Source organism: Hemiscyllium ocellatum, chromosome 2 (assembly GCF_020745735.1).
Source record: "Hemiscyllium ocellatum isolate sHemOce1 chromosome 2, sHemOce1.pat.X.cur, whole genome shotgun sequence".
Lineage (NCBI taxonomy): Eukaryota > Metazoa > Chordata > Chondrichthyes > Orectolobiformes > Hemiscylliidae > Hemiscyllium > Hemiscyllium ocellatum.
In genome coordinates, this window is record NC_083402.1 from 148,189,590 (window position 1) to 148,215,433 (window position 25,844).

General features: G+C 39.3%; 1 protein-coding gene across 1 annotated transcript in view; it reads left to right on the forward strand.

The window, feature by feature from the left end:
• Positions 1 to 25,421, forward strand: part of pum3 (pumilio RNA-binding family member 3) — a 48,551-nt gene extending 23,130 nt beyond the window's left edge. The window contains exons 8-18 of the mRNA XM_060846851.1: positions 192 to 366; positions 3,951 to 4,054; positions 4,333 to 4,411; positions 6,329 to 6,427; positions 7,300 to 7,353; positions 8,303 to 8,383; positions 10,294 to 10,436; positions 13,525 to 13,747; positions 16,339 to 16,426; positions 22,666 to 22,756; positions 24,941 to 25,421. Of these exons, the coding sequence (XP_060702834.1) occupies positions 192 to 366; positions 3,951 to 4,054; positions 4,333 to 4,411; positions 6,329 to 6,427; positions 7,300 to 7,353; positions 8,303 to 8,383; positions 10,294 to 10,436; positions 13,525 to 13,747; positions 16,339 to 16,426; positions 22,666 to 22,756; positions 24,941 to 25,073 (1,270 nt within the window). The 3' untranslated portion in view covers positions 25,074 to 25,421. The remainder of the gene's footprint in view (positions 1 to 191; positions 367 to 3,950; positions 4,055 to 4,332; positions 4,412 to 6,328; positions 6,428 to 7,299; positions 7,354 to 8,302; positions 8,384 to 10,293; positions 10,437 to 13,524; positions 13,748 to 16,338; positions 16,427 to 22,665; positions 22,757 to 24,940) is intronic.
• The last annotated feature ends 423 nt before the right edge of the window (positions 25,422 to 25,844 follow it).

A 25,844-nucleotide genomic window follows, 5' to 3' on the forward strand; every position in this document is an offset into this window, starting at 1 on the left:
CTCGAGTGCACTCGGATGAGCTGTTAATTTTCCTTAATGGGTATCTGCCAAATATTATTTTTTTTATAATGCTAGCTTTGGTTTTGAGCAGTAGCGAAATTATTCTAAGTGTGAACTTATTAAATAAAATCTTTTGCTGCTATGCAACTTATTAGTCTAAGTAGGTTTCATGTGGGATTTATTTTTGCCAGAACCAAGCAGCAAGTAGCAGAAATAATCAGAAGTTTTAAAGGTGAAGTGAAAAAAATGTTACGACATTCTGAGGCATCAGCAATTGTGGAATATGCGTACAATGACAAAGCGATATTGGAACAGAGGAAAATGCTAACAGAGGAACTTTATGGAAACATGTTCATGATTTGCAAGGTAATTTTTAACACTTGTATTTGAGTCCAGAAAAAAAAAGGTTTTGTTCTGTCTTTGTTAATTTTAACCATTTTTATTTCTATACTGTAACTGAAACAAATATTAATATGAATGTGATAAATTGCCAATGAGAGGATCAACACTTGCATTAATTCAAATAGTCACACACGCTATTTTAACAACCTTTGAAGTGTTTCCAATTACCTGCCGCACGGTGGCTCTGTGGTTAGCACTGCTGCCTCACAGCGCCAGGGACCCTGGTTCAATTCCACCCTCTGGCGAGTGTCTGTGTGATGTTTGTACGTTCTCCCCATGTCTGTGTGGGTTACCTCTGGGCTGCTCTAGTTTCCGTCCATAGTACAAAGATTTCCAGGTTAGGTGGATTGACCATGTCAAATTGACCCAGAGTGTACAGGGATGTGCAGGCTAGGTGGAATAGCCATAAGAAAAGTGGGGTTACGGGGATGGGATCTGGGAGAGATGCTGTTCGAAGCGTAGGTGTGGACTTGATGGGTTGAATGGCCTGCTCCTACATTGTAGGGATCCAGTGAATCTCTCTTTTGTTTCTCCTTTTATATGCAAAAATTATTACTCTAATTTTGAACTACATTTTTCCTTCCCTCCATTCTAGTCTAGTGCGAAATATTACAGTTGAAAATTTCCTTCTGACTGTGTCCTTTCGATTTTGTAGTTGAGGGTGATCAACCTGAACTGAATAAAATCTGACCAGTTCCGCTTTCAGTTTTTAAGCACCATGCTTGGAAAGAGGTAGTTGCAAGACAGTACACACCATAGGATGGAAGCTGTCATTTCTAACAACTTTCGTAATGTCGCTGTGTTCATGTATCAAATTAAATAGTTTATTCATTTCAAAATGAAAAAATGTTAATAGAATCGTAGAGATGTACAGTACGGATACAGACCATTCAGTCCAACTCGTCCATACTGACCAGGTATCCTAACCTAATCTAGTCCTATTTGCCAGCACTTGGCCCATATCCCTTGCCATTCATATATCCATCCAGATGCCTTTTAAATGCTGTAATTGTACCAGTCTCCACCACATCCTCTGGCACCTCGTGCTATATATGCACCACCGTCTGCGTGAAAATGTTGCCCCTTAGGTTCCTTTTATATCTTTCCACTCTCACTCTATGCCCTCTATTCCCCAACCCAAGGAAAAGACTTTGTCTGTTTATCCTCTTCATGCCCTTCCTGATTTTGTAAACCTCTATAAGGTCACTCCTCAGCCTCTGACACTCCAGGGAAAACAGCCCCAGCCTATTCAGCCTGTCCCTATAGCTCAAATCCTCCAACCCTGGCAACATTCTTGTAAATCTTTTCTGAATCCTTTCAAGATTCACATCATCCTTCCGATAGGAAGGAGACCAGAATTGCATGCAATATTCCAACAGTGGCCAAACCAAAGTCCTGTACAGCCGCAACATGACCTCCCAACTCCTATAGGCAATGTTCTTGCTAATAAAGGGAAGCATATTAAATGCTATCTTCACTATCCTATCTGGGTTAGGTTTGTTCACTGAGCTGGAAGGTTCATTTTCAGACGTTCTGTCACTTGCTAACTATCCTATCTACCTGTGACTCTACTTTCAAGGAGCTATGAACCTGCACTCCAAGGTCTCTTCATTCAGCAACACTCTCTAGGATCTTAACATTAAGCGTATAAGTTGTGCACTGATTTTCTTTTCCAAAATGCAGCACCTCACATTTACCTAAATAAAACTCCATCTGCCACTCCTTAGCCCATTGACCCATCTGGGAGAAAGTGAGGACTGCAGATGCTGGAGTACCAGAGTTGAAAAATGTGGTGCTGGAAAAACACAGAAGGCCAGGCAGCATTTGAGGAGCAGGAGAATCGACGTTTCGGGCATAAGCCCTTCTTCAGGAATTTCCCCGAAACGTCTACTCTCCTGCTCCTCGGATGCTGTCTGGCCTGCTGTGTTTTTCCAGCACCACATTTTTCAACATTGACCCATCTGATCAAGATCCCATTGTAATCTACGGTAACCTCCTTCGCTGTCCACTACCCCTCCAATTTTGGTGTCATCTGCAAACTTACTAACTTCTTTGGTGATTTCGGATTATAGATCATGTATGGGCAGACCCTCGCCATTCATTCCAACTGGTCTGTATCGCTGTTTGTACATCACTTAAACCTCCTCTCATGTTTCCTCCTTTAAACCTACCATTGTATTCTATTCTTTCCCCTCGTGTATTTGCCTAATATCCACTCGTCTACACCTATAATGTTTACTTCAACTGCTCCCTGTGGTAGCAAGTTCCCACAATCTCCCCACCCTTTAGCTGGAAAAATTTCTTTTCAACTTCCTATTTGATTATTTTACTGTTGTATTTAGATGTTCGTTATTCAAATGTATGAAAACTGAAAAGACCTAAAAACCAAAAGCTTTTTCAGAAGCAGGCTTGTCGAGACACTGCATTCTGACCCTTTGGATCAGAAATGTAGCTAGCCCTGAATGGATCTCAAAGCGAAGTTTATTTTCTAAAGTGCTGCACTCTGTGCCTACAGGTTCCTTCAGGCACTTTGGGGAAAAAAAGCTTCACATTTAGTTGCATTTAAGTTAAGCAAAGTTTTTTCCAAGGGACCCAAAAGCAGAAAAGACCCTTTATCTGAAATCCCATTGTTTCAGGTGAGGGATTCCTGGCCAGTGTAGTATATCCTTATGTTGATGATCTCTAGTTACCTTTTGCACCACAGCAGCAAATGTTGTGTGTCAATGCTATCAAAATTGTAAAAAATTTTATTCAGCACCCTCAGTTGATTTTTGTTAACCATTTGTCTATATATCATTTCTGATCTTATCTGCACTCTGCCCAGCGTCTTGAGGGAAAACTTGGCAAATTCATGCAGAGTCGGTGCTTTGGAACTTCTATCTGATCCAAACATGTATCTTTCAGGATCTGGACTGGATAATCAGGGCCATTAATGTCAATGCTGTATGTTTGAACATGCTATTTAAACCCCCTCCCCAACCCACATTTTTAGTGCTAATTAAAACATTTATACAATTTTTGCCACATTACAGAATTCCAGCGGTCCAAGGAAATATTGCTTCACTTTGCAGTGACACCCACACCTTCTTAAAGAATAGAAAAATCTTAATTATCAAGATACAACCTGATAGACCTCCTGTCTCCCTCACTCCCCCCCCAATCAAGATTGCACTTTAATTTTACAGTTTTCATTTTGGATTTAATAGACTATAATTGCTATTATACAACAAAATGTAGTAAAGACAGTGTAGGTTTAAATGAAAAGTATCTATGTGCTCCGAAAGAGATGACGTGATGCATAACAACAATGTGATAGAGACTTCTGAGACTTGGCTTTGTCCTGTCAGTTTCCAGCACATTGAGTTAATCTTATTATTGAGTGTCTTCCACATACAACCAGGTATTGGTGATGCTGTACAAAAAGAGGTTGCAATGTAGTTAATGCATGACATGTCAGTATAATATGATTTCAGAACATGCTTCTAAAAGTTTTTCTTTTATCAGTATTTGGAATGATTTGTAACATTTGTGTTTCTTTTATTTACTAGTCTGTATTTTGTCCAACATTGGACAAAGTTCTGGAATTCAATCCTGACAAACGAGAAAGTATAATGGGAGAAATGAAAGAAATCCTCACTCCTATGGCACAGAAGTAAGAAAACTATTGGCGACTTTATAACGTATTGAGTCTTTTAAATTAAAAGACGGGGGGGGGGGGCCTGCTCCGACAGGGTGGGTGGGCATGCTCAAACAGGGAGGCATCTTACGATAGGTTCTAGAGAAGTGTAACTTTAATTGGCTGAATCAGTTGGGAACTGCTTTAAGTATGCACATGTTTCTTCTGTTTAACTAACCTGTTGGTGCAGTTTTCATTCAAAGTTAATCATACAAATGTAGTTTAATTCACTTTATCTCCTTGGATATCTCTAGAGAAGCAGTAATAAAGCACACATTGGTACACAAAGCATTCTTGGACTTCTTCACACACTGCCCTGAGAAAATGAGAACGGTAAATGATTTCTCTCTGTATTTTACATAATTGTTTTAATCTGTTTTTAAGCATTTGTTAACTATTGAACTTTCTAGCTTGTGGATTTAAACCTTTGTGTCTATCATCAAATATATGTACACTTGTGAATCCTTAATTTAGTCCTTTTTGAAACTAACGGAAGATTTCAGGTTGACTTGGTTCAGCTGTAATAAGTAGCTCATTTGACATGCAGCTGAGCTGATATTTTGTTCATGAAAACTATCTATTATTATTGTCTTTGATCAACTGCAATGTCCCTTTTTATCATGATTATATTTTTTGATAGCCAATTAGAAACTTTAGTTGAATGAGTGTTCACTCTTGAGTTACTCGTTAACGTTGATAATCAAATGAAGCACCTTACTGTGTTAGGAATTCTAGGCAAGTATAAGATTTTGTTGAACTCGTAAAGTAATAGTGCCCTAACCAGCAATGCCCACATCACGTGCACAAATAAAAAATGTAGTGTACAATACTGAGAACCAAAATTAATAGTTGAACACGTCAGTTCCAGATGGGAATGCTGACCATTCATAAACCATAAAATCCAAAACACTGCAGACACTGGAAACCATAAGCAAATACAAAAAATGCTGGAAAAACTCAACATGCCTGGTAACATCTTTGGAAAGTTAGCTCCAGTTCTGCAGAAGAGTCACTGGATCAGACACATTTACTCTGCTTTCTCTCCAAAGATGCTGCTAGATGTGCTGAATTTTTCCAGCTGTTTCTGTTTATGCATAAACCATATTTCAAAAAACAGAAGAGTGCTGAGTGTAGGATGTTGCAAACTGCATGCAGATCACTGCAAAAGGTCTTGCACAGTGTGTTCATGGGTTGAAACACATTGTTTACTTAATCATGGTGGAAGTGTGCCACTGCAACAGTTCCAAAATATGGACGCTTTGGTATAGTTTCATTGATTTATTCAAATAATATCAAACCTTTATTCTTTTGTGATGCACGAGCAATTCAACTGCACCTGAACTGAGTAGCTCACTATTTCGGAAGGGAAGTTAAAAGTCCACCACATTGCTGTGGTTCTGGAGTTAAATGGAGGCCAGACCAGAAAAGGATGGCAGCTTTCCTTCAGAGTGTTAGAGAACCGAATAGATAGTTTCACAGTCATCGGTACCAAGACCAACTCTATGCACTGGATTTATTAATCGAGATTAGATCCCACCAGACACTCTGGTGGGGTTTGAACTGATGATGCTCGGGTCTGTCTAGATGAAGAGTCTAGTGACACGTACCCCTGTTTGTATGACTCACAGTGGTCGTCTAATGCTTAAAGTTATAATCATCATCCAGTTGTTCAAGGATGGCTTATTCTTGCGTGTTAAATTGGTTGTTATTTTATTCTGTTTTCTGGCTAGCCGTTGGTGCAGGCAGCAACTGATATGTTGAAGAAACATTTTAAAGTACATTCAAATTATTAATACTAATACAAGCAAAACACTCCAGGAAATAGAAATCTAAAATAAAATAAAAGGAAGTGGTGAAAGGCTTGGAAGCATCTGTATAGTGTGAAATGTTTTGTGTCAAAGGCCTTTTCCATCCCACACATTCATCTAGACCTGCTGAAATTTTATCTCAAATTATAAATGTTTTGATTCTGAGCATTGTGTTCGTTGCAATATACTTCAATAAAATGAGCGGGAGAGGGAAAAATAATTAAATTTGGAGTTTGGTTGCTTGATGGATCAAATGAACCTCGAATAAATTTTAATGTAGGTTTGTCCCTTGATGAAACTTCAGCTTTCAGAATAAGTTTCACTTCTGATTTGTTGTTTGTTTGGTCATTATCTTGTTTGCTTCAATTAATGATCGCCAGACTGAAGGATTAATGGTGGTTGTATATACACTGAAGTAATTACCTGAAATTTCTGAATTCAGGAAATGATAGAAGCTGTGCGAGAAGCAGCCATTTATATGGCTCATACACATGGTGGAAGCAGAGTGGCAATGCACTGTTTATGGCATGGAACTGCTAAAGTAAGTCAAGAGGAACAGAGTATTTTGCATTTTTTTATCGTTTGATGTTTGTTGTGCAATGTATTTTTTCAAGAAAGTACCTGGATGAACCCGTAGATAAATAATCGATCGCATGATTGACAAACCATGCTGAAGAAAATGTTCTAACATCTGAATCTGTACGATAGGAAAACACCTGGATAACTTTAGGCTAACTTCTTCAGTTAGTTTCTTTTACGTATTCAAGAGTGTTTGTTTCTAACCTGATTTTTAATGTTGTTGTAAATAGAAAGGTGTTGAATACTGTTTCATTTTGCATGTAGTTCAGTCTGAGAGCTCCCCTTATGCTGAGCTGTTTGCTGTCTTATTCAGGCCAGTCAGATTTCCACTTCGGTTCACCGTTTCTGTGGAAATTGTTGACAGTAGGGCAGGATGAAAGGGAGTATTGGTGATGCGACTATAGAGCATGACAAGTAACCTCAATGTCCCTTGAATTAGGGAAGGTGTGGTTGTTCACAGTTCTCACTCCTCATCGCTGTGCAGTAATGCCAATAGAGCTGCATACAGATGAATATCACATAAGAACTGTCATGGATGAATAGTCTGTCAATATACTGAAGGTTTCAGCATGAGATTGGACATTTGGATTAAGTAGAGCACAACTGGCAGCTAATGGCGTTTTCAAAAGAAGGAAGAAAGTGAGGAATTGAGTGTAAACTAGGTCACAGTTAAACAATTTTGTTTGATGCTGTGAAAGAAGCAAATTATAAACTGATCACTTAATTCAGTTTTTGTTTCAATGTGGTTTTTAACAGATTTCTGTTTTGATTAGTTACTTATACATAAGAATTCAGTTACAGTTCTTTACTAAAAGTTGTATTATTTCTTTCTAGGACCGAAAGATTATTGTGAAAACAATGAAGACCTACGTAGAGAAAATTGCCACTGTAAGATGGGATCTATACTAGTAGTCCTTTGGAAATGTCACCAGATTTTTGTTTTTACATTGAGGTAGTAAGGTAGTTAGTGAAGTAAATAACCAATGAAAAGGTGGAGGATCCTCAGCTCAGTTTGTTAATACCTTGCATCTCCTGTTGGTTGCTTGAAAGTGCCCCACTTCCCATTGGCTGGAAACCTTTCTGATGCTTCCCCTCCAAAAAGTGCCGTAGGCTTTCAGCAGTAAACAGTTTAAATCTCAATGAAGCTTGTAGATCAAACACAGATAAGGTTAGCAGGTTTCTTTTTATATCAGGAATTAGTGCACAATTCATTTATTTATTAGACAGTTGTTAGTTTAATGGTCACCATTACTGAGACTTGTAATTCCAGATAGTATTACTGGAATTTAATTGATTTAAGCCTGGGTTGGAGAATTGAATCAGTTTCTGGATCACTTGTTCAGTGATATTACCACTACGCCACCATCTTCTTGAAGTATTTTTCCCTAATTTTGCATCTCCTGCCTTCTAGTACAGACTCTCAGTATTTTATCAGGTATGGGTGTGGGAGCAGCCTTTGATGACAAGCCCCAGTCATGAGGAGGAACATTGATAGCCTCCTCATTGAAACTTGACAACTTATAGTCAATTATATCTCTGTTCCTTCACTGTTTCTTCATCAGTTCTACACACTGTGCAACGTTTAGATTCTTCAGTTTTGGATTTATGGTTAATAGTGAAGGAGTAATTACGTTGATTCTCTAATCAAAGTTAATTTTAAGAATTGAATTTTTGTATTGCATGAACTAAGTGTGTGAACGATATTCGCATTTTTAGTAATTTCTTGCATTCTTCGCTTAAATCCGAAGGTCACTGGACAGCAGCAATTTGTATACAACATCTGCAAAGTTGAATTCTGAAACAATAACCTGTGCGTGTCCTATAAATTATTTTGCAGGGTGAATTTTCCCATTTAGTTCTCATGGCAGCTTTTGACTGTATAGATGACACAAAACTCATGAAACAGATCATTCTGACAGTAAGTATTTGAACTCTTCCAATCCTCGTTGGCAAAGAAGGAAAGATAACTTCAAGGGCTGGTTCAGAGCATTGTTTCCAACGGGGGATATCATTCATCTCAACGTAGCAAGATGCTGTTTTTATATTTTGGTTAACTTGATGATATTCCCAACCAAAGTTATTTGTATTAGGTATGTGAATGCAGGAATTATGATGACCATCTCTGAATATTGGAATGGCTTGCTCAGGAATATGCTTCACTTCTGATTTTTGCTGAAAGCATTTCTGACATTTCCAATCCAAAGAGTGTCATAGGCGTTGAGCAGCAAACAGTCTGAATCTCAATAAAAACATAAAATATTGTTTTCTGGTTCTGTGCGAAAGGGTATATTTGAAGGTTTTGACTAAAGTGAGTTTTTATCCTTTCCTATTCAGCAAGAATGGGTACAGTAGTTTCTTTTAATGTTATGCCTGCTATTTAAATAAAATTTATGCAGCTAAAGGTAATCTTGAATTGAAAATCAAATAATCAACTTCTTACGGTTGTACTAAAAATGTCCTTGGAGATTTTAGTAAACCTTTTCTTGATAGTTTAATTTTGTTTTATGAGCAAGGCAAAGCTTGAACATTCTCTGTGCATGGAATCTCTCTCCTCTCCTGGCCCCCTCCACAGCTCATTCCCAATGGCAATGATTTGTAGTGGAGTATGTGCTAATAACAATCTGAGAGCACTTTGATCAAGTTGCCAACCTTTATTGCGTGGCAGAATTATCAGAGTTTAGCCCTGTCATTTTCAAGCACACTCTAACAGGTTTATTTGGAAGAATAAGCTTTCAGAGTGTTGCTCCTTTGTCACTTAACTAGTGGGGCAGGATCATAGGACACAGAATTTATAGTAAAGTGTACAGTAAATACTGTAAGTTCTGTGTCCTATGATCCTGCCCTACTAGCTACTTGACAAAGGAGCAGCGCTCCGAAAGCTTGTATTTAAAATAAACCTGTTGGACTGTAACCTGGTGGTGTGTGACGTTTAACTTTGTCTACCCCAGTCCAACATTGGCACCTCCACAACATGATCTTCAAGCATGTATTGTTGGATCATGTTTATTCATTGAGGAGCATTTCTCTGAACAGTTTTCATCTTCCAATCTCAGCCTGTGGATTGCTAAAGCCTATTAAATTAATGTGTAGCCACTGTTCTTTTTGGGACTTAATTGTCCAAACTGCCAGTGTTCCTGAGCTGTTGCCATACAATATTATTATCATAAAGTACATCTGAATTCAAAGCTCTGTTTTTGCCTGCCACCAGTTGAATTAAATCTCAGTAAAAGTTGCCACCATCAAGAAATATAGAGCAAAGCTGGGGCTATTTTCCCTCAAGTGTCAGAGGCTGAGCAGAGACCTTATAAAAGTTTGTAAAATCATAAGAGGCCTAGATAGGGTGAATAGACAAGATCTTTTTTCCCCCAGGGTAGGGGAGTCCAAAACTAGAGGGCGTAGGTATAAAGTGAGAGGGGAAAGATTTAAAAGGCACCTTGGGGCAACGGTTTCACGCAGAAGCTGCTGGGTGTATGGAATGAGCTGGCCGAGGTAGTGGTGGTGGCAGGTACAATTACATTTAAAAGGCATCTGGATGGGTACATGAATAGGTAGAATTCAGAGGAATATGGGCCAAATGCTGGCAAATGGGACTAGTTTAGGTTGGGATATCTGGTCGGCATGGACAAGTTGGACTAAAGGGTCTGTTCCCGTGCTGTACAACTCAATGTGGCTAAGGAAGGAAAGTGTGAAATGAAATAAAATTTGGACTGAGATTGAGAAAATAAGTAACTTACTGCTTTCTGACTATTTTAACATTTGTCTGCGTAACTGGAAACAGAATTAACAGAAGAATTGTTCTGTTTAGTACCTGCAATTCTCTATTCACAGGAGATCATTGAAGCTTTGCCAAACTTGATCGAGAATAAATATGGCAAGAAAGTTTTGGTATATTTACTAAATCCAAGGGATCCAGCACATACCGTGCCAGAGATTATTAAACTTCTACAACAAGGTGATGGAAACACTCACAGGTCAGATTTGTTTACGTTTTACATGACTGGAATTGTGTTCAGGGATTTGGCTCTTTGAACATAAATGTTAGGATGCTACATTGATTTTGGTGAAAGCAATTTGAAATTCATATAGATTGATGAACAAGCTGGCAGGATTTAAAACATTATTTTATTCATTCACTGCATGAGTCTGCCTATTGCTCACCCCTAATTGTCCTTGACAAGGTTGTGGTGAGCTGCCTTCTTGAACTGCTGTAGTCCATAGGGTTTTAGTACACTCAAAGTGCAGATAGGAAGAGAGCTCTGGGATTTTGACTCATCAACAAGTTAACAATGACGCTACAGTTCCAGGGTGCTGCAGGGAACTTTCTAGACAGTACATGCTGCTGCCACTGTGCAGATGAAGGGAGTCAATGCTCAAGATGTTTGGATGCCAAATGACCATTTTGATCTGGATAGTATTCAATTTCGTGTGTTATTGGAGCTGCATTCATTCTGACCAGCAAACCATAATCAATCACACCACTGACTGAAGCCTTGTAGATACTGGGCAGGTTTTGAGGTATCAGGGTTTGGTTTACATGAAGAATTCCCAGCCTCTGACATTCTATTGCAGCCACAGTATTTATACGGCTGGTCAGTTTCTGGTCAATCGTAAGTACCAGACTGATGGTAGCAGGGGTTTCAGTGATGGGAATGCCATTGAATGTCAAGGAGAAATGGTTGGGCTCTTTCTGGTTGGACGTTCTGCAGTTGGACACTGAATGCCTCAGTCTCTCAGGAGCCATGAACTCTACTGATAGTGTGGAAGCATCAGGGAGCATTCCTACTTCTGACCTCCTGATGGAAGGAAGGTCACTGAAGCAGATTTAGACTCGGATACTGCTGTTAGGAGCTCCTGCAGTAGTATCCTGTACCTGAGATCGCGACTGTCTTTATTTTGGGCTGGGTGTGACTTCCAATGTGCCCCTGGGTTCCCATTGACTCAAGGGCTTAAATAACAAATCTTTTTCTAATAATGGTTAATTAAAAGATTGCTTTAATCACTGGTGGAACAAGAAAAGTTAATGAATTTAAAGAAAGAATTAGATTCTTTTCAATAAATTGGATATATCTACACAGTTATCTTCTTGCTCTCAATAGGATTGTGTTTTTAATAATCATATTTTCTATAGACATATATTTTTACTATTGTATTGGGTAAACCTTAGGAGAGTAAATAAGGGATTTAATTATTTTTAGCGTGAACAAGAAGGATACTTCCAGTCTGAGTAGTTCTCTATCCAGTTGGGGTAAAAGTATAGGCACTAAAGGTGATAAGAGCACAAAGCATGCAATTATGAATGTTATATGGTTCCTTTTCCTTAAAACTTGCATCTTTCAGCATAAAATGAGCATTGGTCAAGCATAGAGATGAAACATGGGTGTGGGATATAGTTTATTGAGTCTGCTTCAGTAGTAAATATGATCATATTTTATCTGGTGATCCTCAGTTGCACTTTCCTGCCTTTTCCCTACAAGGCTTGAGTCCCTTACTTATTAAAAACCTGTATCTCTGAGTCGGAAATATACTTAACAACACTGCCTCCACAGCCCTCTGCAGTTAAGAATTCCAGAGATTCACAACCCTCTGAGAGAAGTATTCCTCCTCATCTCTGCCTTAAATGGGTGACCACTTTGTTCTGAGATTATACGCTCTGCTCCTACTGGAAGCCGCCTCTCAGCACTGAATGTGACAAACCCCCTAAGAACCTTTAATGTTTCAGTCATGTTGACTTTCATTCTTCTAAAGTGCACAGAGCTAATCTATTTGACCTCTCCTCATAAGAAAATGTTCATCCCGAGCCTGGAGAAACTTTCTGGGCTGCCTCCAATGCCGGTATATCCTTCTGAGATAAGGGGACCAAAACTTTATCGTTTTCTTGATGTGGGCAACACATTTTTTTGATTCCCTTACCTTTGAAATAAAGGCCAACATTCCATTAGCTTTCCCCATTGTGCTGAACTTGTATGCCTTTTTTTTTGTGATTCATGCACGATGGTCCCAAAATCCCTTGGTACTGCAGTTTTCTTAATTTAACTAATATTCATCACCTCTATTCTTATTATCCATCTACAGAGTTTTTGCACATTCATTAACCTCTGTGAACTGTGTCACCCTCACCATTTTCCCTCCCACCTATTTTTGCTATCCTCAAACTTGGCATTAGTACATACATTTCATCGACTCATTAATATATATTGTCCATAACTGTGACTCTGTGGCTCTCCACTAGTTAGAGATCCATCCTGAAAATGTCCTATTAATTCTAACTCCCCGTCTTGTATTGGTAAACCAATTCTCTAAAAATACTAATACAGTATCCTGACCCCCTGCCCAAACAGCATGAGCTCTTTTTAAGTAGCCTTCTAAAATGCCTTTTAATGATCTAAATACTAGTAGTTTTCCTTCATCTGTCCTACTTATTACCTGAAAGAAATCTGATGAATTTGTTAGGTATGATTTCCCCTTCTTGAAGCCATGCTAACTTTGGTTGATTAACTTACGGTAGGAATTGAACTGAGAGAAGGGTCTTCTCGTTCTTTGAGGAGGAAGAGACTCTTAAACTCCGGAGTACGTGAAGTGTGGGTTTTTAAGGAGGCTAACATGGTTGTGAAGGTTGTTTTGATGAAAATCTGCAAACACGCAACCAAGGTTACAAATTTTGCGATCATTAAATGTAGCAAATGTAGTCCCTGACATCTTGAGTACTTTTTCTTTGAATTGAATTATCATTGTTGTCATTTCACATGTTACTGACAAATAGTTTGTGATTCTAAAATTACACTAGACTTGTTATTTTTATGTGAATTGATCAAAAATCTACTCTGTATTTGCCCATCACTTTCTGGTAAACATAATATTCAATTGTATTATATTTAATCTAAGAGGATGAGGTAGAATAGAATCACATTCTCATTTGGTGCTTTTTATAAATTTGGGAATTGAAAATTAAATACTAAAATTAAAAACAAAATTAACTTCTGCAGAGCTTATTGAAGTGTTCTGAAAATGCATTGCTACCAGAAATGAAGTAAAAATATTTGTTTTTATTTATTATTCCAGTAAGAAGGATTCCGATATTCGTCAGCGTGAACTACTGGCAGCTGTCTCTCCAAGTTTGCTGAAGTACTTACAGGACAATGCTCGGGACATGGTGATGAATAAGGCAAAAAGTGTCATTGTGGCAGATATTCTGGGTCATGCTATTGGTGATTTGCAGCCTGCCATGAATGCTGTTGTTGAAGTGGCTGCAGAAGCCTTTGTTCCTGGAGGCAGTAATGGTGAGGTAATGTGTTAACATTCATCTTTTATTTTAGAACTGTGCTGAGAGGGGATAATGGCTTTTATGTGGGTCATATTTTTTGTGGAATTAACTTGATTAAAGAAAATGAATACAATGCATTTGATGCAATAAAAAAAACTCTAAAGACACTACCTAGGGCATTATAAAACAAAGTATGACACCAAGTCAAATGAGATCTCAGTTAGCTGACAAAAGGGTTGGATTACAGTAATCAATAAAGGAGAAAGGTGAGGTCAAAAAGGTGTAGGTAGGCAATTCCAGAACTTGGGAGCTGGAAACTGAAGACCCAGCCCTCAATGATGTGATTGACTTATTTTTAAAACATCATTCACAGTATGAGGGTGTTGCGGGCTGGGTCAGCATTTATTGCCCATCCCTAATTGCCCAGAGGGCAGTTCAGAGTCAACCAGATTACTGTGGGTTTGGAGTCACATGTAGGCCCAGACCAGGTAAGGATGGCAGATTTCCTTCCCTAAGGGACATTGATGAGCCAGATTGGTTTTTCTGACAATCAGCAATGGATTCATGGCCATCATTAGATTCTTAATTCCTGACATTTTATTGAACTCAAATCCCACCATCTGTTGTGCTGGGATTTGAACCTGGATCCCCAGAACATTATCTGCGTCTCTCGTTTAACAGTCCAGTGATAATACCACAAGGCCCATCACTTCCCCTTGGAGAATGGGCAAAGGAAAATAGAAATCTGAAAGGGTTGAGAGGATGGGTGAGATCAGAGACCAGAAAGGCAAGGCCATGAAGGGACTTGAAAACATGGTTAAGAACCTTAATCTCAAGGTGTTGCTTGATTCGGATCCAGTGCAGATGACCAAGTACCAGGGTGATGAGAAACATACTTAACACATGGGCTGTGAAGTTCTGCTGTTTCATAGAAAGACAGTCAGGAATGTATTGAAAAGTTCATCAAATGAGACTTTGTGGGTAGTGCTGAGGAGTAAGAAGGGGACAGTGTCACTGTTGGGAATGTATTGTGGACACTTGAACGGTCAGTGGGCAGGTGAAGAGGAAATTTGTAGACAATTGACCTGAGGCGTGTACAAGCAATAAAAATATAATTAGGGATCTCAACTTGCCCAACTTTAGTTGGGATTGTACTAGTATAAAAGGTTTAAAGGGGGCAGATTTATTGAAATGCAATCAGGAGAGCTTTTTTTATATCAAGGTCCTACAAGAGCATTGCTGGAATTAATTCTGGGGGGGGTGGGGGGGGAGCAGATCTGTACTGGTGGTTGCAATGGCAGTGGGTGAAGATTTTAATAACAGCAATCACTACACTGTACGGTTTAAGTTTGTTCTAGAAAAGGAAAACAAATTGATCTGCAGAAAAAGGTTTTGAACTGGGGAACGCATATTTTATTGAAATAAGGAAGACCTGGGGAAAAGAAACTGGGGAAAGCTACTTCTGGGTAAATCGACAAAATGCGGAAGGGGAGGCATTCTGTGCAGGGTGAAATATAGCATAGAGAACCGTAGAGGTCTGTGAATATTCAAGGTTGGCTAAAAAGGAAAAGAGGCTTTTAACAGGTACAAAGGAAGCAAAATAACAGAGGCTGTTGCTAGGTATAGACAGTGCAGAAGAGATCTTACAGCAATTAAGAGGGCAAAGAGAGGCCATGAAAAAGCACTGGTGGACCCAAGGTATTCTACTCTTCAAGGGGAAGAGGATAACCAGGAAAAGGATAGGGTTTGTGTGTGGAGCCAGAGGACTTTGATAAGGCATTAGAAAGGTTCTTCACATTTGTCTTCACTTTGGAGACTGAGCATTTGGGAAGAGGGACGATGAGGTTCCTGAATGAACGTATCCCTGAAGAATTGGATGTTTCACTTTGGAAGAAGTAACAATTCAAGGGAATATTAAATAAGTGGCAGGGCATTAGGAAGCTCAGTAATAGAGGCATTTTGAGATGTTTGTCCACAGGTCCCTGAAGTAGTAGGGCAGTTTATTAAGGTGGTTAAGAATGTTTTATGGCCACTTATCTTTATCAGCTATGGCATAAATTATAAGAGCAGTGATGTCATGTTGGACTTATACAGAACTTTGATTCGGCCACAGCTGTAGTGCTGTGAACAATTCTTGTCACCTCACTATCGGAAGGAAGTGATTGCATGTTGCCTGGGATGGAACATTTGAACCATGAAGAGAGTTTGGATGGGTTTGTGTTTTATTTAAAACAGAGGAGGCTGAGTCAGGACCTGATTGATGTGTATAAGGTTATCATGGGCAGCGTGAATAGAAAGCAGTTGTTACCCTTACTTAGAGGGCATAACGTTTCATTTTAAAGGCAGGAGATCTAGAGGAGACATGAGGAAAATATTTTTCATCCAACAGGTGGTGGAAATCTGGAATGCATTGGGAGGGGAGTTGATGTGGGAAACTTCACAACCTTTTAAAAAGTACTTGGATGAGCATGTGAAACGTCGTAATATTCAAGGCTGTGGGTCAGGTGCGAGAAAGTGGGCCTTAGTATAAATGTTGTCGGTGCAGACTGGATGGGCCAAAGGCCGTCTTCTGGACTCGATGGTTCCATGATTCTTTCTGTTCCTCGTTTCAGCTCCACATGGTAGAGCACCCTGCAGGGCACCTGGTTCTTAAATGGTTAATAGAACAAGATGGAAAAATGGAGGAACTTGGAAAGCCAGGTAAGAGTTTTATTTTGAGGGTGTGGACGTATAGCTCAGGGTTGTGTAATTAAGCTTAAACACATTTTGTATGGTGAGACATCATGTAACATCAACGTAGACCTATTTCACTTATAGAGTCATGCAACACGGAAACAGACCCTTCGGTCCATCTCTTCTGCGCTGATCAGACATCCCAATCTGACCTCCTGCCATTTGGCCCACATTCTTATACCCATCCAGATGCCTTTTAAATGTTGTAATTATACCAGCCTCCACCACCTACTTTGGCAGCTCTTTCCATACACACCACCCTCTCAATGAAAAGTTGCCCCTCAGATCCTTTTTAAATCTTTCATCTCTCACCTTAACCTATTCTGTTTTGGACTCTGCCCAAGGAGAGAGACCTTGTCTATTCACCCTATCCATGCCCTGTATGATTTATAAACCTCTATAATGTCACTCTTCAGCCTTTGAAGCTTCTGGGAAAGTGCCCCAGCCTATCCAGGCAGCATCCAACAAGCAGCGAAATCGACGTTTCGGGCAAAAGCCCTTCATCAGCCCTTTTGCCTGAAACATCAATTTCCCTGCTCATTGGATGCTGCCTGAACTGCTGTGCTCTTCCAGCACCACTGATCCAGAATCTGGTTTCCAGCATCTGCAGTCATTGTTTTTACCCCAGCCTATCCAGCCTCTCCCTGCAGCTCAAACCCTCTGGTCCCAGCAACATCCTTGTAAATATTTTCAGCACCCTCTCAGGTTTTAACATGATCCTTCCTATAGAAGGGTGACCAGAATTGTACGCAGTATTCTAAAAGTGGTCTCACCAATGTCCTGTGGAGACACAACCATGACCTCCCAACTCTTGTACTCAGTGCACTGACTGATGAAGGCAAATGTGCCAAATGTCACCTTCACCTTCATGTCTACCTGTCACTCCACTTTCAAGGGACTATGTATCTGCACAAGATACTTTCAAGGAACTATGTATCTAGGTCTCTTTGTTCAGCAACACTCCCCAGGACCCTACCATTAATTGTATAGATCCAGCCCTGGTTTACCTTACCAAAATGCAATATCTCTCATTTTCCTAAATTAAACTTCATCTGCCACTTCTCAGCCTATTGTCCCATCTGATCAAAGTCCTATAGTACTTTGAAATAATCTTCTTCACTGTTCACTACACCACCAGTTTTGGTGCCATTTACAAACTTACTACCATACTTCCTCTATTCATATCCAAATCATTTATATGAATGATGAAAAACAGGACTGAACGTTGTGGCATACCACTGGTCACAGGCCTCCACTTTGAAAAGGAACCCTCTACCACCACCCTCTGTCTCCTACCTTCATGCCAATTTTGTATCTAGTTGGCTAGCACCCCCTAGATCCAATGTGACCTAACCTCGCTAACCAGTCAATGATGCAGAACCTTGTTGAATGCTTTACTGAAGTCCATATAGACGTCTTCTACCACTCTTCCTTCATCAATCTTCTTGGTCACGTCTTCAAAAAAACTCAATCAACTTAGTGAGTCACAATTTCCAATGCAAAAACCAATGCTGACTATCCTTAACCACTCTTGCCTTTCCAAATACACATTCATCCTGTCCTCAAAGTAAGCCTAAACCAGCACTGGGCAAAACTAAGCATCTGTGTGTGCCGGAAAATCAAAGAAAGTCAAAACAGTTCTTCCAAATTTTCATTTCAGAATGCCATACGTGTGGTACTATTTGAATGCGCTTTATATCAAGTCCAATCCTAAGCTAATTATTAGCTTTCAGTAAAAATATATGATGCAGTGAAACTTGTACAACCTGTAAGGTAAATCTGCAACAGTTAGAAATGAGGCACTTTGCCTTTCTTCAATATTTAGATCACACTCTCAAAGGACTTGCCTCAGCACAAAGCTGAAGATATTAACAAGTGGAAAATTGAATATTAATAGCCTTAATTTTCTTTGATCTGAACTCATTCCACTCTGATAAGAACTAACGTTGCCTTGAGCTCTGATGAGTTTTAAAAATGCTAAAGAACTTGTGCCAATAACAAGCAATTGTGTTTTTGCCTTACTGCATGATTACCATATCCAGCAGCTGTGTCGTTCTCCAGTGGGGCCATCAGATAGGGCTGTGCGTTATTACTCTAACAAAGAGAACCATCTCTAGCCGAGAACCAAGAGCTAATTACTCAGAAGTCCATGTTGCTTGAACCAGCCGGACGACTTCTACAGAGTTCCAGTGGGATTCTCCATCTGCCAAAACTAGGTCATCACTTCAATCCCCACGATCCAATTGTTACTATTTATAGATCCTACTTCCACACAGCTCAGCAGTAAACCAACAATTGCTTCTGATCCAAATCGTTTATGCTATCAAGTTTTGAGAAGATTTGTAGCTCCAGGTTGAGGTTCTGGATGTAAGTTTGCTCACTGGAAGGTTTGTATTCAGATATCTTGTCACCATACTAAATAACATCATCAACAAGCCTCCGGTGAAGCCCTGGCATTATGTGCTGCTTTCTATTTATGTGTTTAGGTTCCCTTGGGCTGGTGATGTCATTTCTTGTTTTTCTCAGAGGGTGGTAGATGGGGTCCAAATCGATGTGTTTGTTGATATAATTCTGGTTGGAATTCCATGCTTCCAGGAATTCTTGTGTGTCTCTCTGTTTGGCTTGTCCTTCAGAAATCTGGAGAATTAAACAAGGCAGACTTCCAAAAAATGAAACCAGATGGATGAAACACACTGTGCTTCTCCGGGTTACCCAAAATTCACAAACCAGGAGTCCCCTTTAGACCCATAGGCTCGCTCCCTGGAATACCAACATACAGACTAGCCAAGGAACTAGAAGACCCACACCACTCCATTCACTCCACCCAAGAATTCCTGAAGACCATCAAAGACACCAAGCTAGAGGAGGATGAAATAATGGTCTCCTTTGATGTAACAGCCCTGTTCACATCCATCAACATCAACCTGGCCAAGGAAGCACTGACTACACTATTAGAAGAACCAAAGACAAATACACTAAACACCACCAACTTCAGGGTGTAGGTTTGCTCGCTGAGCTGTAGGTTTGATATCCAGATGTTTCATTACCTGGCTCGGTAACATCATCAGTGGCGACCTCCAAGTGAAGTGAAGCTGTTGTCTCCTGCTTTCGATTTATATCTTTCTCCTGGATGGGGTTCCTGGGGTTTGTGGTGATGACATTTCCTGTTCGTTTTTTTTTTGAGGGGTTGATAGATGGCATCTAGGTCTATGTGTTTGTTTATGGTGTTGTGGTTGGAGTGCCAGGCCTCCAGGAATTCTCTGGCATGTCTTTGCTTAGCCTGTCCCAGGATAGATGTGTTGTCATTAGCAAGGGCAACATCATTAAGCTAGTGAATCTATGCCATATCACCCACTTCACGTTTAACAACAAAACCTACAGACAAATCAACGGAACACCCATGGGATCTCCGATATCAGGGTTCTTAGCAGAGGCAGTAATACTGAGACTCGAACAAACAGCTCTGCCAACCATTCAACCCAAACTTTGGGTCCGCTACATGGATGACACCTTTGTCATTGCAAAATGAGACAAATTAGAGGAAACCTTCAAGACCATCAATAATATCCTTACTGGCATAAAATTCAGTAAAGAGGTGGAAATCTACAACAAGTTGCCATTCCTAGATGTGACAGTAGAGCAAACGCCCAATGGGGAGCTTCAAACCAGTGTCTACGAGAAAACAACACATAATGACCAAATACTGAATTATAGAAGCAATCATCCCAACACCCACAAATGAAGCTGCATCAGAACATTATTTCAATGAGCCACCATACACTGCAGCACAGAACTACAGAGAGCAGAGGAACATCCCCTACACAGCGTATTCACAATGAGCGGGTGCCCAATAAACACAGTCAGCCAATTTGGCAGCAACAAACCCAAATAAGCTAATAAAACACGTCCAGAAACCCGAGCCACTCTCCTCTACATCAAAGACATCTTGGAAACGACTGCCAGACTGCTCAGACCCCTTGGCATCATGGTAGCCCACAAACCCACCAACACACTAAAACAGCAGCTAATGAACTTGAAAGACCCTATACAGACAACAAGCAGAATGAACATAATTTCCAAAATACCTTGCAAACTCTGTAACAAACGCTATATTGGACAAACAGACAGAAAACTAGCCACCAGGATACATGAACACCAACTAGCCACAAAACCGACATAACCCTCTCTGACTAGTATCCTCACATGCAGATAAGGAAGGACACCACTTTGACTGGGGCAATGCATCCATCCTAGGACAAGCCAAACAGAGACATGCACGAGAATTCCTAGAAGCATGGCGTTCCAACCGGAATTCTATCAACAAACACATCGAGTTAGACCCCATCTACCACCCCCTGAGAAAAAGAACAGGAAATGACATCACCAGCCCAAGAAAACCTTAACACATAAATAGAAAGTGGGCCATAACACCAGTGCTTCACCGGAGGTTCAGTGATGATATTACTTAGTATGGTGCGAAACATCTGAAAACGAGCCTTCCAACTCAATGAGCAAACTTACATCCATTTATGTTATATTGTTGGCAATTTCCTCCCTTTCCAATAACAAAGGCACACTTAACTTTCTGCAAATTATTGTCCCATTTCTTGAACAAAAAGAAATGCAAACTTCACCATATATCTAATCAAATAATCACAACAAATATTTTAAATTTAAAAGAACTGTTAGTAGATGATTCCAAGATATGATGTTAATCAATAATATACATTAGTAAGTTATACAGGGACTTGAGATTTTAAAGAATTTTAACCATAAAATCCAAACCAGCAGAGCAACACTAAGGCCAGTTTAACTTCATAATTGTGACCATTGATTTAATGCCAATGCTATATTGTTCATCCCAGTATTTTGCTGGTTGTGCTTAACCAGCATAATTATATGGATACTAGAAGATTGCTTGGCAAATTTAAATGTTACTGTATTTAATGCATCGTAAATGAGTTCCATTACTCAGCTAGCCCCCAGGCAGCAACTTTTTTTTAGTAATTTGATTACTACGGCATTAGGCATTTTTGCTTTGCTCCTAGATGTTCTACATTCGCGTTTAGGACTGGTTGTACTTGTTGTAATCAATGGTTATAGATCTTCTTCAATAGCTTTCCAGCACTGGCTTAATTTCTCCAAGTGCTCAAAGATTTCAACTTTTGACAGTTGTCACATGCTTTGATGTTCCCTTGCTTGATTAAACAAACCATTCCAACTTGAACTCAATTCTTTACTGACTGTTTCAAAGTGCTTCATAATTTTCTGAAGCCTTGCTTTAGAGCTGACTAGCTGACAAGTGTGGCTTTAAATGCTGTGTTTCATCCTCAAGTACTCGTGCATGAATCGTGATCAACCAAAATTTATTCAGTCATGTGAATTTTTTTCTACGCTTCAATTAAATGGGAGCCTATGTCAAGTGCAGTTGCATTGCATTATGAACATACAAAATAGTAGCAGTGAAAAGGTCACATGGTCCCTCGAACTGCTTTCCCAGTTGATATATTGTGGCTACAAGTCTGCTTTCCTATCTGTATCCTATACCGTTTGACTCCCTTGTCAATCATGAATCTACCAAACTCAGCGTTATAAATATTCAATGACCCGACCTCTCTGGGAAGAAAATTCTCGACTGACAACTTTCAGAAGAATGCTTTCTCCTCTGTTCAAGGCTGGTGGTCAACTACATTCGTTCAAAATGTTAACATATGAATACAATTATTAAACTTGGAAATGGACATAAACTTTCCTCTTGAACTTGCATTAGGTTATGCCACTTACTAACAATGTATAGGTATTTATGCATTATAATGACAACCATTTGAAATTAAAGTGAGCAGGGTATACATTCCCATTATTCAAAGTGATGTTGGTTTTATTTTAAAATAAATACCTTTGCAAACCTGTCATCCTGAGACAACTGGAAGGTAAGATAGATTACACTGAGAGTCTTTGTAGTGTGGCTTCTTGAGGTGTCATTATGGCCAGTCAATTAAACGAAACATAGCAGTTAAACAATTCTGTTTATGTTTTTGACATACTTACCATAGTAAATTAATCTGTTTAAAGATCAGTTGTGTTATAAAAATGGGAAACCTTTGTTTAATAGAGGTGAAATGTAACTATTCCAGGATACGACTTAAAAGGCCACAGCACAAATACCTGAAGAAAATTACTTAATAAATTTAAAATTTTTATTATAGAGTGCTTTGCAAGGACATTAGTAGAACGTGTTGGAATTGAGAGTCTAAAATCCTGGACGAAGGTAAACCGTGGAGCTATTGTGCTTTGTTGGTAAGCATTAAATTAAACTCCAATTCATGGTCACATGATTTTTTTTATATATTAAATAATTTAAATGTTTATAGATCAGTTTGTGTATGTCAGATCTTTTAATAATAGAATTGGAAAATACATGATCTTAGTGATGTGTGCTCTTGAAATGTGCGGAGATGTTCTAGAGAGCTTTTTACAATATTCTAAATGGTAAGTATTCCAGTTGGAGATAGAGTAGGATTAGGAGGGATAACAACAGATTCAATTGAGAAGGTCCAAAGAGATTTTTGAAAGGTGAGGAAGATTGTGGAGATACCATTGGGAAGATCTGTAGGATGCGTGTGCTTTGGTGTTTAACTTAGAGTACATAATCTGAGTGGTTTGCTGACCATAATGGCCACTTCTCTCCACCAGCCCCATCTTCCTCCTCTCTATAATGTTGCTGCATTAATATCCTGATGGGTAAAGGTAAAGTGACGATGGGACTTTAGTACTGCTCTCTCATTACAGAGAGATGATTGTTAGTGAGTTTAATCTGAGGGTCAGTACGCCGAAGGTGAGGGACAAGGTTGAGAGGTTGAGGCATTTATGGTGACTTCAGCCAGTGAAGGAATTGAACCCACACTGTTGGTGTTACTCTGCATTGCGAACCTGCCATCCAGCCAGCTGAGCTAATGAACCTGAAAGCCAACCAGCCAATCATTGTCATTGGCAATTGGAGCAGTTCAGGTGCTGGCCATTCTGCAGTAAATGATTCACCTGCCATATCCTGAAGAATTTTCTATCATCTAAACGGCACAAGTCCGGAGTATGATGGAATACATTTCATATTACCCAAGTTGTGTTGGGCTCAAGCTTGATGATCTCTTGAGGCATTGTAGTTTGCTTTATCTACACTACATCAAATTCACTCTGTCCACCATCAGTTTACTGTGGCTGATTTGTATCCTATCCACTAGATGAGGTGGAGCAACTCGGTATGGCTTTCCCCACCAAATCTTCCAAGCTCCAGAGTATAAAGTAGACTGTAACATGATTATCCCTAAGGTTCTGCTCCTAAATTGTTTCCCTCCAGAAGCTTAATGCTCTCATTCACTTCTCATTCCAGTATGGAATTTTATAATATCAAGTAGCAGCTACTTTCTCGGTGATCAATGTGTTTCATTGTTTTCAAGTCAAGTTTTCAATAAACTTTGCTGTGTATCTTGTTACAACACGACAGACAGTTGAATCAAATCTGCTTTTCTCCTTTGTATTGGCAATACAGTAATTGGCAGAGCGAAATTAAACATCAAAGAAATGTAAATGTTTATGATTTTAAATTGAATAATCTTTGTTTTCAGTCCTAATCACGCAGAAGACAGAAAAACAAGTGTCAAGGGTTAAACACCAATAAAAACACAGAACTGGCCGAATTACTTCAGTGTTTTTCATGGTGTGTTGTTCCACAGGCATCGATGATTGTTCCTCATTTGATTTTCCACAGGCATCGATCAGGCCCACCTTTTCAGTTCACCCAGAGGAATTCGGTTGTTCTTAAGGCTTGGTTTTTATTCTTGGAACTTCCAGCAGCTGCTGATGGGAAGTTCCGCAGGGCCTTTCAAATCTTGATGTTGTAATAATGACACCCAAACCCCTTCTCACAGAAAACACAGTCCAAAACCCAGTTTAAACTCTCACTTCTCCCTGACAGACTGACCATCTCCTCCAGAAGGTTCCAGTCACCGTTCAACATCTGCCATCTGCTTGAGCATAAGGTCTCTCCCAGACTTGGTGGAACCAATTCCCAGGGACTGACCTCATTAACAGCCAACTTCTGCTATCTGTTTAAACATAGTTTGCTCCCCGGGGTCGAAGGTCTATCAAATCTTTTGATCAAATCCCAACCTGCAGTTAACTCCCAGGCCTCGTCTCGCAAACCAACAACAGCTTTATTTGTTCTCTTGTCCTTTTTTCAAAATACAAGCTGCTGCCCATATTTCAAAGGTCATTTTCAGTTCATAGCTCCATGACAAAATTGGAAAAAGAATAAAAGAAAAATAATGAAAACTCAGCAAGGGTTCTAACAATTCAAGTAATTTCAGTTTGTTTGTTGTTTTGCTTTTTTCCACTGAATTGCAGGAAGGCATTTGATTTCTGGAAACAACTCTTGCGAAATTGTTTTAACTATGAGCTTTAATGTTTCTACATTGCTTTTTTCAGTCTTCTTCAGAGTAAGAATGAAGATGTATCCAAGAAAGTAAACAATGCCCTCAAGGGGCTCATTCCCAAGTTAAAGATGATGGAAAATGTGAAGGGTGTAGAAATGTTGATAGAAAAACTGACTGCCAAGTGAAGATGGAAAATATTGTGCCTCAGTAAAACAGTTCAAAATGATTTGTACGTATAAAATGTAAAGGAATAATAATTTGTTACAGTAATGTATTGCATCAGCTATTTTCAAGCTCCTAATGTTCCAAAATTCACGCTTTGCGATTGAAAATATAACCAACTGATTTCTGGTCTTTAACAATCAATATTTCTATGGGAGGACTTGAACAAAGCTATTGGTGACACAAAGTAGGCAATGAAGTTCCTATTCATACTGTTAATTTGAATCATGGTTGCAAAGGTTTCTGCTGTGGACTTTTTAAAAATTGGTTATCCCAAGTTGTTTTTTTTATACAATAAAATATATGAAGTAATTGTAACATATACCATTAATGACATGAAAAGAAGCCTTTCTGTATCCTTACTGCACCTTCTTGCGATATTGTCTCACGACTCACTCTTCCCATTTCTTCTCCTTATACTCTGAAATGAAATGTTTCAGCACATACACTTTCAAAGCAGATTGGGATTTCTTCTTGTTCCCTGAAAGAATTAGATGCTACGTTCAGTGTATGAATCCACACTTATCCATGTGGATGACATTGGTAACTTCGAACAGCATTCAAGACCAACATGTGAAAGGAAATTAGTTATTTTCATTGATGCTTATATCTAATATTTTAGATTTTAACTATTTGCCTTTTAACTGTGTAGTTGGATACAGGGTTAAGTTCACCTTCAATAAGATGCTATCAGAGATCTGCAAACTCATTGGGTGTTGGTGTAGATATTCTTC